Genomic DNA, 13,082 nt, shown 5'->3' on the forward strand with positions numbered 1-13,082 from the left:
CGTAGTGTATTGTTTAATCAAATAAATGAGGAAGGACTCCTTACTTAATAGATCTACAAGTTAGAGGTAGATGAAGGAATCTGTTTTGGTTTCTGTGTAGAACGGGAAGTTAAATGAACACTAATTCCTGTTTCAAACAGTTTTCCTGCTGCAAATGAGGGGTATTTTTGTACCCCTTAAAGCAGCAATTTCCTTCTGTGACTTCGCAAAGCATGTATCAGTTTTAGTCAGGTGAAAAGGTATTTTTTGCTTGTGTGTATATGATTGTTCCTGTGGGGTAGGAAAAGCAGATCAGGGGAATAAAGCAAGCTAGTTCCTACTGTACAGAATGCACCTTCAGGAAGATACTGGAATTATTGCTAAGGCAAACTGCGACAGAATATAGCCCATATAACTAAGGAGAGGGATTCTTCATGTTTTGGGACTTGCTTCTTTTCCTTTTGCAGTGTCTTCCAGAGCCCATAAATTCTAGCTGACGTGTGCCACTTGTCAGTCAAAGCTGCATCAAAATAATGAAAATGTGACTTGTTGCATTTATATTTTTTGATGGTTTTCCTCTCAAATGAGACATATAATAAAATCCTGGTAATGTGTTTAATCTCTGTTGTTGAAGTGTAAAGAGAGTAAAGCATCATTCTGCTTTATTTTCCAGTGGCTTTGAAACGTATGCTGAATTTCAATGTTCCTCCTGTTAAAAACAGCACAGGAGAGCCAGTATGGAAGGTAAGAACTATTTGAACAGGAATAGGTGGATTTTATAGTGTTCAAAAAAGTTCAGATTTTCAAATTTTAACTAACTTGAGTATCTTCTCTATGTTCTTAGCTTGTACAAAATATTTTTTCCTGTGTGTTACAAATACACAGAATTGAATATCAGAATTGCTGACAAAAAATACATATTTGAAATATTGGCTTCTTGAAGAGCCAATGACTGATGAGGAGGACATTTTTGGAATATACTTAGGTCTCCTTGGTGCCTGTTGGCAGAACCTTACATGATACCTTACAGGTGAACTCACAGAGTCAGAAAGAAGCCCATAGAAAGGGAAGAACTATTGATAGCCTTAAATTTAGGACAACTGAGCTCAAGCTACCTTTATTAGCTTTAAAAAGTAAGTAATTTGAGAGAAGTTTTTGCTACTACAAAGCATATATTCTCTTTCTTCATCCATTCTGTTGTCTTTTTTTTTGCTAGTTCATTTTTTTCCTTTCTGCTTCTCCTTTTATTTCCTCCCAAATGCAGTCAGAGAAATTCTGCGCTTAATAGTAACAAATTTATGACAGCAGATTTGTGTTTGACTGACACTTTTCAGGAGATGGAAGTGATGAATTTATTTCCCTTTATCACTGAGTTTCTTTACACTCTTTTTTTTTTTTTTTTTTTTTGGTATCAGTAAGCACAAATGGAAGTCCATGACAAATTAATGATACATTATAAATTGGTAAATGTTTAGCACTTTTCAGGTTAGGACAGTAGTTCCTTAAACCTGAATTCCTGTATTGACTGTATCCTGTATTCTACTGTATCCATTTTTTACACCACTTTATAAAAAGATGCGTATCTGTTTCAGGTTCTCATTTATGACAGATACGGCCAAGATATAATCTCACCTTTGCTGTCAGTGAAAGAGCTGAGAGATATGGGGATCACTTTGCACCTGTAAGTAAAAAAAATGAGGTTGGGGGGGGTTTTTTTGCTAAAAAGAACTTTATTTAATATTTCCCCAAAATCACAAAAAAACCCCATTGAAAATCATTTGATGAATAACTACTAAAATACAGATTATACCCTGACTTGTTTCTAAAATCAGGTGGTATTATTCAGGATCAGGGAGTGGAAAAGTCATTCCAAACATTGTTCAGTAGGATTTTGTACTAAATAGAGGAGGCCCCTGCTCAAAAATAAGAATTATCCAATAGGTGTTTTGGGGAATCTGTCTGTACAATTCTCTTTGTATTCACATATCTTAAAATTATTTTGGCGCTAACTCTTTCATGGGACTGTGCATATTCTCTGCTTGTCTTTTTTGCATATAGATTTTAATTGTCTCTTGTCGAAGATATGGAATCTTTAAGTGTTATTTTAAGAGATGTCCCATTTCTCTTTCTCCAGGTTATGTTTATTTAGTTCACTGTCATTCCTTAGCTGTGGTAATAGTCATGGAGGATCTTTGAAGATACCTTTATTTTTTTCAAAAGTTTGTTAACTTTTACTAAGTGAAGGCTAGAAATGGAAACACAGTTTAACATGTTGACATAACAGCAGAAATGTGAGAGAAATGTGGAAGCGCCTTGCCTGTCTTTGTTTTAACGAGCAGGAAAGGCAAGTTTAATAGTATGATATATGCAGGTTTTTTGTTACCAATTAAAAATTGGTATATGAACTTTGTGGATGCAGTATTTTACGTTCCTCTGAATGGATTAATCTATTTTTGAAGATTTGCAAAGCCTTTTCTCATGCTTTGAATAAACTTCGGAGACCTCTATTAATATTAAAAATTATACAAATATGATTTTTCATTTTTTTCGTGTTTTGTTCTTGCTAAAGTCTAGCTAAATATAGGGAGAAATTGTAGGAAATTAAATATGTCTGCATAAATAAAATATAAATGAATATAAATTTCTTTAACTTTTATAATTTTACACAAATCAGAGGAGGAACACATTAGAGATGTATTTTTTCTTCCTTTCAGGCTTTTGCATTCAGATCGGGATGCTATTCCAGATGTTCCAGCTGTTTACTTTGTAATGCCAACAGAAGAAAATATTGACAGAATGTGCCAGGTAACTTGCATGCTTAATGTTTCAAATGAGTGGATGCAATAGAGGTAGAGCATGTGAAGTAATCCCGCACTCACTGGAGTGTGACCATTCTATATCTGGTTCTTGTGCATGTCTGAACACCTTTGCTTGCATTTTTTATATATTAGCACCTATTTGTTGTAAAAATACTACCCAACATTTTTACATGCAAAACTTAAATTTCCCAGAAAGTAAAAGGGTGAATATGTCTTCTGTGTTTTGGAGAGAGAGTTTTGGAAGTGAAAAGACAAGAGGCAGTGGGCACAAATATAGGCAATTCCATTTAAACATAAGAAAAAGCTATTTTAATGAGGGCGGATGAATGCTGGAACATAATGCCTGGAGAGTTTGTGGGGTCTCCATTCCTTGGAGGTGTTCAAAACTTGGCTGGACACAATCCTGAGCCACCTGCTCTATTTGACTCTGCTTTGAGCAGGCAGGGTTGGACTAAGCTAACCTTAGTTTTTCATATCCTCTGGGAGGAATTGACAGAAGGTTAACATCTTCACCAAAGGAAGGAAGAAGAGCAAAGGGTACTTTTGGTCAGTGGTAAAGCGTGGAGTAGTAGTTGCTATCTGGTTGCTTAAATTTCATTTCCTGGTTTTTGCAGTTCTGTGTTAGGTTAGTTATATCTAGTTATGCAGTCAAAACACTGTGTACAGGGCTGTATGAACAGACAGCTAAGCAATTTCAAAAATTTAGTTTGACTGCGGGTAACTGAAACATCACATAGTAAAAGTAAGAATGTTTTTTTAATTAGTCAGAAATATATTTGTACTTATTCAGGAAAAAGGTTGTGGTTCTCCTTCCTTTTAGGATCTTCGAAACCAGCTTTATGAATCTTATTATTTAAACTTTATTTCTGCCATTTCAAGAAGTAAACTGGAAGATATTGCAAATGCTGCCATAGGCGCTAATGCAGTAACCCAAGTGGCTAAGGTAAGAAAATCCCCCAGTCTCTAATGTTAAAGATGCTAGCATTACAGGTGTTATTGCATTCTTACATGGCCACTTCAGTGCCATACACAGCTTTTCTGACTGAATCATGAACAAAAGTAAGTGTTTAGCTAGATTCAATATCAGGTGTAGATTTACTGGGGGTGGGGGAAGGGAATTTGCAGTCATCTCAGTAATGCAGCTTAGTACTATACTTCAGCTTAGTCAAAAGTACAAGTGCTGCAAGACCTTTGTGCTAAATGATAACAGGGGAAATACAGTGGTTTCAGAGTATTCCCAATCTTGTCAGCTCAATGAGTGCATCCAGTGCATGTATAATGGGGTGAGGTTTTTAGCTCCTAAATACACGAAAAGTGCAGTATGAGTGCAGTTGTCATTTTAAATAGGCAGTGTACTGTAGAGGTGGATGTTTCATACATACACACTGTTATTCAGTACACTCCTATACCTTTATGATTTAAAGGCAGGTGTCAGGTATGTACCCACTTATTTTTGTTGAATGCCTCTACCAAAATCTGCAAATTACTAACTAATTATTTTCATATATACTTAAATACATTCACTTTTTCCCACTCCTGTTAGGGGGTACTACTGGCATGAGAGAAAGAAACTGTGGTGAAATGAAATGAAAACTACCAGTATTGTTTAAGCCTTAGGTCTTCAGCAGGAGTAAATTGGTGTAGCACTGTGAACTACTTTCTTAAATCTGTTTTTCTGTTGTGACGTCCCATTAACAGTTTATGCTATAGAGAGGTTTAATTTTTTTTTCCTGAATATACAGGTATGTTACAGAAAAATTGGAATTCGTGAGCTATAATCTCTCGTTGTGTAGATATTGCCCTCTTTCTTCTGTCCTGCCTGAGAGCTCAGCACTGTTTATGTTGTTGTCGTTCACATTAATAAAAAATAAGCCTATAATATTATAATGTCCTCCATATGTGTTCTTTTCAGTGATGATTGGATACTAAAAATTTGTCCACAGAAATACTTGGAAGTTAGACTGTTTTCTTTTAGCACTTTCCAGGTGCTCTAGTGTTTTGTGTTACCGCTCAATCCTTACACAGGCTTTTTAATTTATACATTGTATCTTGCAATTCTTTCTTTCAGAAGGTAAGTCTGTAAAAGGTTCAAAAAGAAGTAGCAATAAATCACAGATAGGTTTTTTTTCTGCTTCACTTGGGACTGTTCTGACCATTATTCCTTGATCTCTAGGTGTTTGATCAATATCTTAATTTTATTACTTTAGAAGATGACATGTTCGTATTGTGTAACCAAAACAAAGAACTTGTTTCATATCGTGGTAAGTAAAATTTGTATAAAAAATTACACTGGAATGTCTAAAGTTGAAATTTACTTTTGAAGTTGTAGCTAATACCAAGCAATGATTTTATTTTGCTTTGATCTGCTCAGAATTCAGGGTAGTCTTTTAGATGTGTAGTTTAAAGTCATGAAGGAAGCAGTTCTTAGCTATTAATTTCAGCATCTTTACTACATGGCTATTGTAATATTGAAAAATAATTATGTATTTTTAAATAACAAATTTAGTAAAGCAAAACTGCAGTATAGACATACATGGGTAGTAGGGCTTTTTATATATGGAATAATGTAGGAAAAATTTCATATTGTTTACACATGTAGATAGACACTGTGGGTGGCTGCTGTGTTTAGGCACCACTATTTAGTCATTATCCCTTCTGCAGTTCTTAAGGAATTAAGTATTTTGTTTCTCTGTGAGTGGTCAGTTGGAAAGTTACTGTAAGGACTGCAAAGCAAGAAAGATTACTTTAACTGATAGAGTTTCTTGGATCTTCTATACAGTGACCAGTCAGTAGCCGCTTTTCTTACTCAAGACATGAAAACGTGGGGGTGTGCGAGGGGAGATAGTTAGGATCAGGGGCTGGAGTAGCACAGGGAAGAATCTGGGAAAGGGCATTCTAGAATATAAGAAATGCTGATTGCTTCTGTAAGCATGTGAGCCAGACATGTCAGCTTCTTCGTAATGTCTCAGAGTTGCAAGTGAAGTCGGCCTAATGGTACTCTTCTTTTCTTTTCTTGGGACTTCTGTTGGACCTGGTTTGGAATCTAGCAGGGAAACCAAGTGGCTGCCTTAGGTCAGTTACCTCTACAGCTGTGGTGCTATGGCAGCTTGTCAACATATATACTAGTTGTCATAATTGTCCACATGGTTTTCCTCCCTCCTTTGATCTGATTTTTGTGCTCCCCTGACCCATTCCATATGCTAAATCAACGGAGAACTATCACTACCTCTCCTGCGCCTCTTACTCAAATGGCTCGCTATTACAGGGTGGGTTGTTTTGCTGCTCTTGCTGTAGTTTCCCTCATCATCTCCTACTTTTACATCAGAACAAGTAATCTCGGAGTTGCAGAGTTGTTTGTTCAGTTGACTCATCCCATAGAAATACCAGCTCATTTGCGTGACTTACAAATCCAATGCAAGGGAAGCAGCAGAAGTGTGTAAGTCAGAGGCAAGATAGCTCTTTTTTAGCAGCCTCTCCTGATGACTTTAGTGTAGTCACAGTGTCTGCACACAGCATCACACAGTTAATTCCTGATTTATTTGGATGCACAGAATACTCACTAGTAGTGACCAGGCAGAGTTGAGAAGTCTCTGTATGCCTAATATTTGGCAGTGAGATTTTTCTCCTCTCTTGCCCAATTTCCAAAGTCAGTACTTTTCTTTAAAACTGGATCCATAATACTGAGTTCTGTCTCACACTGGGAATTGATTCCATTGTCTGAAAGGCATTTTTGTTTGAAAGGCAGACTTTTTTTTTTTACTAAAACCTGCTGTTAAGAGTTTTAGTAATAATTGGTTTGTGATGTGTTTGTGTGTATGTAAAGATACTTGACCGGCTGTCCTAAGATTCCTGCTAGCTAACAAGGAGTTTCGATTAAAATGACTGAAAATGTTTTGCATGCATGAGTTTCTATGTGGTTTGTTTTCCTCTCTTGGGCCGCTGAAATTTGCCACACAACACGTGGTTTCACACTATGTTTAAACCAATCTAGAAGTGGGCTGTTTCCAAAAGCTGACTGAACAGAAATCTGATCTCCCGTAGAGAGTGATTAGTTTTCCATTAGAGCACTGAGCCGATCCATCTCGCTGTATGAGTTCTAGGTCTGACCCAGGCAGGCAGTGGGAGTGCAGGGGCAAAGAAGAAATAGTCTTTTTTTGCCGTTGGAGAGTAACCTTAGCAGGAAACTGCCAGTTTGTATATAGTTTCATAATCTACATAAGTCAATGTAAATCTGACGGTGATGAAAGACGGCTGCTGTTCTTGCAGCAGCACTGCCATGTGTGGCCACGCATGTAGCTGAATGGGTGAACTAAGAAATATAACAAAAAAGGTGTGTTTTCAGTTTCCTGATTTCCTGGCTGTATGACTGTGTTTACAGAGAGGTAATGTCAGGACAAATAAGCATAATAACATTCTTCAGTTTTGTAAAAGGGTTTCACAGACAGAAAGGAGATAAAGCATTCCCTCTGTCCATGTAGTAATGGACAAGAAGTGATGAGCTTAAATTGCAACAAGAAAGTTTCTGGTCAGATATTAGGAGCGCTTTCTAACATTAAAGATAGTGAAATATTAGAATAGATTACCTATAAACATTATAGCATTTTCATGACTGGGAGGCTTTGGGAATTGGTTTAGACACAGAAATAACATAGGTTTAACTCATCTTTGGGCAAGAGGACTGACTAGATAATCCCTCAGGCTCCCTTTGGTTCTGTTTGTCTATGACTGTGTAGAAGGAAGAGTAAATGGGTAATATTGGCATAAAGTCAATGTTCCTGGCATCCTGTTTGATGCTATTTGAATGCTTCTTTACGAAATTTGGATCAATTTTGTAAAAGAAGAAGAAAATGTAGGAGACCTAAGCTTACTTTTCTCTAATAGATGGATCCCCAATAAGCTTGTTACAGTGGAGAGAGAGGAATATATAGAAAACATGATAGAACATTTTACTGAGAGATTATTAATGGAGTTTCTCAAAAGTTGACCTAAGGAGCAGTAATACTGAATATTTGTGTTGATTGCTATGGTACAAAAAAAGGAATGTGCTCATAAAATGTGCATGTTACATGAAATTAGAAGTCACTAACAGTATGCAGATTACTGGCACATTATAAATGAGTACCTTAAGCATAATAATAGGGAGGGAATTAAATTTTAAAATTGAGAAAGGCAAGGGAGTAAAAATAAGATTATTTCCCCCCTGTAAACTGGCAGACCATTAGTTGGAGATATCTACAGAATGATAGCCCCAGTTAATTTCAAAGCTTTGTCGTTACACAAAAATACAGATATTGGGAACACTCTGCCTTTCTTGGTGCTGATATTTCAGAAACTTGAACTCAGAATAAAAAAAATGCTGAGGAGGGCAATTCTATTGCTGCTGTCATCTTAGCAGCCTAGTAAAAAGTTTGACGTACTAAGTATAGCTGCTGATAGAAATTGCTAATATAATCTATCTCTCTAAAGGTCTTAGAGGACAAAGGCTGGGGCAAAAAAGCACCTTTAAAGTTAGAGAATGATTATGGCTGGCCATGCATAAATTTGGGATGGAAGGCTTATTAATGTTCAGAGCTTTGAAGTTTGTTTTTGAAGAGAGTATAAGACAGGTAATTATGTGAGAAATTTTTAAAGGTAAAATAAAACAAAGGAGGATGGGATTTATGGCATGAGTCCTGAGGTAGTGCTTGACTTGAGACCTGTGATAAGATTAGGTTTGATGTTTCCTGTTGGCTATTATATTCTTGTCAGTGTTAATCATTTAATAGAAACGTTGCTACATGTCTCTTGTTCTGACCTAAATATGTGAGGGAAAGCTTTCTATCTGTAGTGTGAAATGTTTTAGAACTTAGGAATTACGCCTAACCTAGAGACTGACAGTAAATTTATTAAAAAAAAAAAAAGGAATCTCCGTTACAAGAGGTGGTATTTAGAATCTTTAAATATAGATAATTGCATACTGTTATTCTCTTTAAATTATACAAGTACTTCTTGAGGATTTTGTATCTGAAAAATGGTTTCCAAGTGGATGGCCATTTCTGTTCTGTAACATGGTTTTCTAGGAGGTTTTTAATAATGCAGTACTAACACAATGCAGAAGTCGCAGTATGCATTGTCAGAGATAATTGGAAAAGATTGTGTAGTGTTTGACCTTACGAAGTGAGCAGTAATTAAGTTCTCACAATTTTTTTCTCAAAGAAGAAGGAAAAAAAAAGGGGAAAAAACTAATGGATGTGCTAAGAGGGGCATTTCATGATTTGATCTCTTCAGCAAGTGTTGGCTATTAACAGCTGTTGTGTAAGAAGAGGATCGCTTTCTCAGTATCAAAGTGGCATAAACTTCTTTAACCCTGTTCTTAACTCTTTTCCACACTGTTTTAGCCATTAACCGACCAGATATAACGGACACAGAAATGGAAACTATAATGGACACTATTGTTGATAGTCTCTTCTGTTTTTTTGTTACACTTGGTAAGTATTCAAATTCTAGCATGTTTCCCATATGTTTTCCTTTTAGAAAAGATCCGTATTCAGTGAGAAACCTAGATGTTCAGTGATTTCATAGAGCAAATCAAAGGCAGAATGAGATCTGTGACAGAAATCTTAATAGTTTGCAGGGTGGGTTAATGATCTTGCTCAAATTATTGCTGTACATCACTGCAAAAGGCAATAAAGGCCATCCTGCGTGGGAGCTGAGTCTTAGTCTTCACTATCAATGGGAGGAGAACACTGAAATGCAAAGGTTTGGATTCAGTGTTTTTACAAAGTCCTGGTTTGCAATGAAGATCAATAGTGCTTTGAATTTGGATTTGTAGGTCTCAAAAAAAAAAAAAAAAAACCACAGAAAAAGGAGAAAAAAAACCCCTCGCACAAACCCTGTGAAGATCTAACTGAAATAATTCGAGGAATAGGAAGATACGTTGAATTTACTTATTTTATTGTGAGTTTTCTCGATGCTTAGGTCATATATTTTTCATAGTGATGACATTTAATCTAAGTTCTCACTGAAATCAGTCAGTCTGAGGTAGCATTCCTACAAGGGGAGCTGGGGATCACTGTGGGACAGTGTTGAAGAGAGATTCCCTTGGACCTACTGAGTTCTTTGAAGCGTTAGCATAATACAAATTAGATCTCTTTTACTCAGTCACTTAAACTCTACTACATTGGAATTTTCATGTTTAGATAGATAAATGAGAAGCAGTAGCTAAAGATTTTGAAACCTGAAAGCCAATGGAAAATGTGCTTTTGAAAATAACGTTACCCTGCAGTGAGTTGTAACTGATATATTGTGGTGGTGGTGCTGTATAGTACTTATTATTACTGTTTTCAAGGGACTTCAAACCTTTTGGAACTAAGTTGTAGTGCTTCTATATGAGATAGTTTGTCCTCTCCACAGTACATTAGCTATCTTTCTAGTGTACACTATACTTCTCATAAATTCCTATATGAGGTATTTGCTTACTTTTGTAAAACTTTATTTAATATTTCTATATAGTATTTTTTATTTCATAGATAAAGACTGCAGGAGACAAATTTAATATGTTTGTATTGTCCACTTCAAAAATTTCCCTCAGAATGTTACTAAAAATTTGTTTTATGAAAAGTACACTAACTTATAATCTGAAAATTATAATGCAAGTAGAAGTCAATATATCTTTTATTAGGAGCTATTCCTATAATCAGATGCTCAAGAGGAACTGCAGCTGAAATGGTGGCAGTGGTAAGAAACTATTTTCTAAACAAGTATCATTGTTTTAAAACTTTCTTAACAGCTTGTTTACATTTCTCAATACTAAGCAGAGATCTAGTGTCATTGTATGCTTTTCCTCATGAAGGAAATAAAACTGGAAAGGAGATATAGCAGTTTTCCTTTCTGATTTCAGTTCCCTGGAACTCATCTGTAGAAATTGTAATACTATGGAATCAGCTGATGAGAAACTTAACCACGAATACATTCCTAATGTAGAGTTTATCAAGATTTTCCGACAGGCATTATAATTACATCCATTAAGCTGTATCTACACAGTTTAAAAAGTGGCTGGCTGGCCTGGGGTTTTCTGTGTGTCTTAGAAATTTTTAATCTCTCTTACTGGGAAACCCTGTAAGTACAAGACATTTTTACTATATCACTAAATTGACGTTGAACTTGGTCATCAAGTAGGGATGAAATTACCAAAGTAAATCACAATTTAAAATCTCTGCAGCACTGTCTTCATCTTCAGTGGGAGTCACTGTGCTTCATTTCTTCTATCTTCCTCACATCTTTCTTTGTCAGTGAAGCCTTAATACTGATTAAACCTAAGCATTCAGTGTGCATGCATTCATAGAGGGTAGTCGCATTTTTACGAAATACTTAGTGTGTGGCAGTATCTGACAGCCCAATTTTCTGCTTCTGCTGTGGCTCCATCTTGGTGCCTCCTAGTGGTATTTTCTATTCGCATGTTTAGGGAGAGGGTACTGATTGCCTGGGTGGAGATTAGTGGACATAAAGGGCACATCTTCTGTGTAGTCCTGGATATATATATAAATGCTGGAGGAAGACAGTAGAAGGAGGAGATTTCTTTCTTTCCTGTGTGCAGTGGACCTAGACTTCCTGCAGCTAAGACATTTATAAACTACAAAAACAGCACAATAAATCTTTAAATGTTGATCATATAAAAAGGTTAGGAAACCATTGGTTTGTTAAAAGCTGTTTTGGTTTTTTTCCCCTTCAGAAGTTAGATAAGAAGCTGAGAGAGAATCTGAGAGATGCCAGAAACAGTCTTTTTACAGGTGACACACTTGGAGCTGGCCAGTTCAGGTATGGTTAGTAATAACTATGTATTTTTATTTTTCGTATTTCAGTTGTCTGAAATATCTCATTACAATAAGTCACCACTGTACTGAAAACTGTATTTACAAGAATTTGGTTCAAATTCTGTATTAAAAGAATTTATATACTCTTAAGGGAGTTTCCAAATCTCTTAGCATAACTGGTTGGAAAACTTCGATAGCTAGTAAGTGTGCAGGCCCAGGACAGTGAGACAAAATTACTTAATGAACCACGTAATTTTGTTCAACCTCTAAACCCAGCAAGAACCAAGTTACTGCAAATACACCCAGTTTACAGGACCACGATAAACAGCTGGATGTCTGAACATATCTGTTAGTAGCCTTTAGTCCATTAAAAAGAAAGAAATACCCATTTGCTCACTGGTGAGCATTGTTACCAGTTGTAGTTATGTCAAAAGCAAGTGTTTCTCAGCTGATCCCTATATCTACCAGAGGAAGACCGCTTAAGGACTACCACTTGGGTAATTAGATAGTTAAGGACTGTTAAGTCATGACCATTTGAATCCTTTGAGGGGAAAAAGGGTTGAGAAAAGAAATTGTGGATGCTTGCCTCCCATGTGTACCGTTGCACCCAGGTAGTTAAATACTCCACAGGCTGCCTTAGGAAGGCATATTACAGGAGTTTACACTGTACATGAAAAGGTGAGGAGATCTATTGGGAAGACTGGAGCTGAAGGAAACAGTTATGATCTCCTAACTGGATATAAAATAGTCATCATATTTTTATCTCAAATTAAGAGCCGAACTTGGATGAAAGACACAAAAACCATCAAGGGTAACAAAATGGAATGAGATTGAAAGGTATGAGGAGAGAGAATAGCTGTGAAATACCAGTTCCCTCATTTTCATGAGAACTGAATTGTAACGACTGTTTTTCCTTCAGAAGGGTGGTTTGTTTTCCTGATAGTATAGCATCATTACCCTCAGAAAATCAAAATGCAAGGACAGGAAAACATGGGAACCTTTAACCAGTTAAATGGCTTCTGATCCTTAGTTTGGTTTTCAGAACCAGGTGACTAAGGCTCTTGAGATTATATATCTGCGTGAAAATACTTACTGCAAGGAAATCCAGAGCATGGAATTCACATGCTTTTACTCTGTTAAAATACACTGTAATTTAGCCATCCCGTTTACTGTAGGGTTAATGTGCTTAAGGGAAATAGTTGCAATAATGTTCTGTCAATTCACAGCCTTCCTATTTTCACTATAAATTTTTCATGTAGCCATAACCCAAGCCATTTAGGCATGTCTGCAATCTTTTCCACAAAATTGAGTATTGATGGAATTACCACAGTGCATCTCAGAAGTTCCTAATTTTTTTCTTTATGGACTTCATACACAAGCAAAGAGAAAAATGAAATTAAAAACCCTTGAGAGAGAGATTTTATATTTGAGGTTTATAATGGGGATTAAAGTCAAATATTGCCTACTTGAACATTTGTTTGGAACTCCAATG

General features: G+C 36.2%; 1 protein-coding gene across 5 annotated transcripts in view; it reads left to right on the forward strand.

The window, feature by feature from the left end:
* Positions 1 to 13,082, forward strand: part of SCFD1 (sec1 family domain containing 1) — a 55,628-nt gene that overhangs the window by 3,569 nt on the left and 38,977 nt on the right. For 3 of the 5 annotated variants that reach the window (XM_075711746.1, XM_075711747.1, XM_075711750.1), the window contains exons 2-9: positions 653 to 723; positions 1,572 to 1,660; positions 2,694 to 2,784; positions 3,619 to 3,741; positions 4,972 to 5,059; positions 9,176 to 9,265; positions 10,459 to 10,514; positions 11,509 to 11,594. In XM_075711746.1, the coding sequence (XP_075567861.1) occupies positions 653 to 723; positions 1,572 to 1,660; positions 2,694 to 2,784; positions 3,619 to 3,741; positions 4,972 to 5,059; positions 9,176 to 9,265; positions 10,459 to 10,514; positions 11,509 to 11,594 (694 nt within the window). Of the gene's footprint in view, positions 1 to 652; positions 724 to 1,571; positions 1,661 to 2,693; positions 2,785 to 3,618; positions 3,742 to 4,971; positions 5,060 to 9,175; positions 9,266 to 10,458; positions 10,515 to 11,508; positions 11,595 to 13,082 lie in introns of those variants that run through there. The other 2 variants (XM_075711751.1, XM_075711749.1) reach the window with 2 other exon arrangements.

This window comes from Pelecanus crispus, chromosome 6 (genome assembly GCF_030463565.1).
Source record: "Pelecanus crispus isolate bPelCri1 chromosome 6, bPelCri1.pri, whole genome shotgun sequence".
Classification (NCBI taxonomy): domain Eukaryota; kingdom Metazoa; phylum Chordata; class Aves; order Pelecaniformes; family Pelecanidae; genus Pelecanus; species Pelecanus crispus.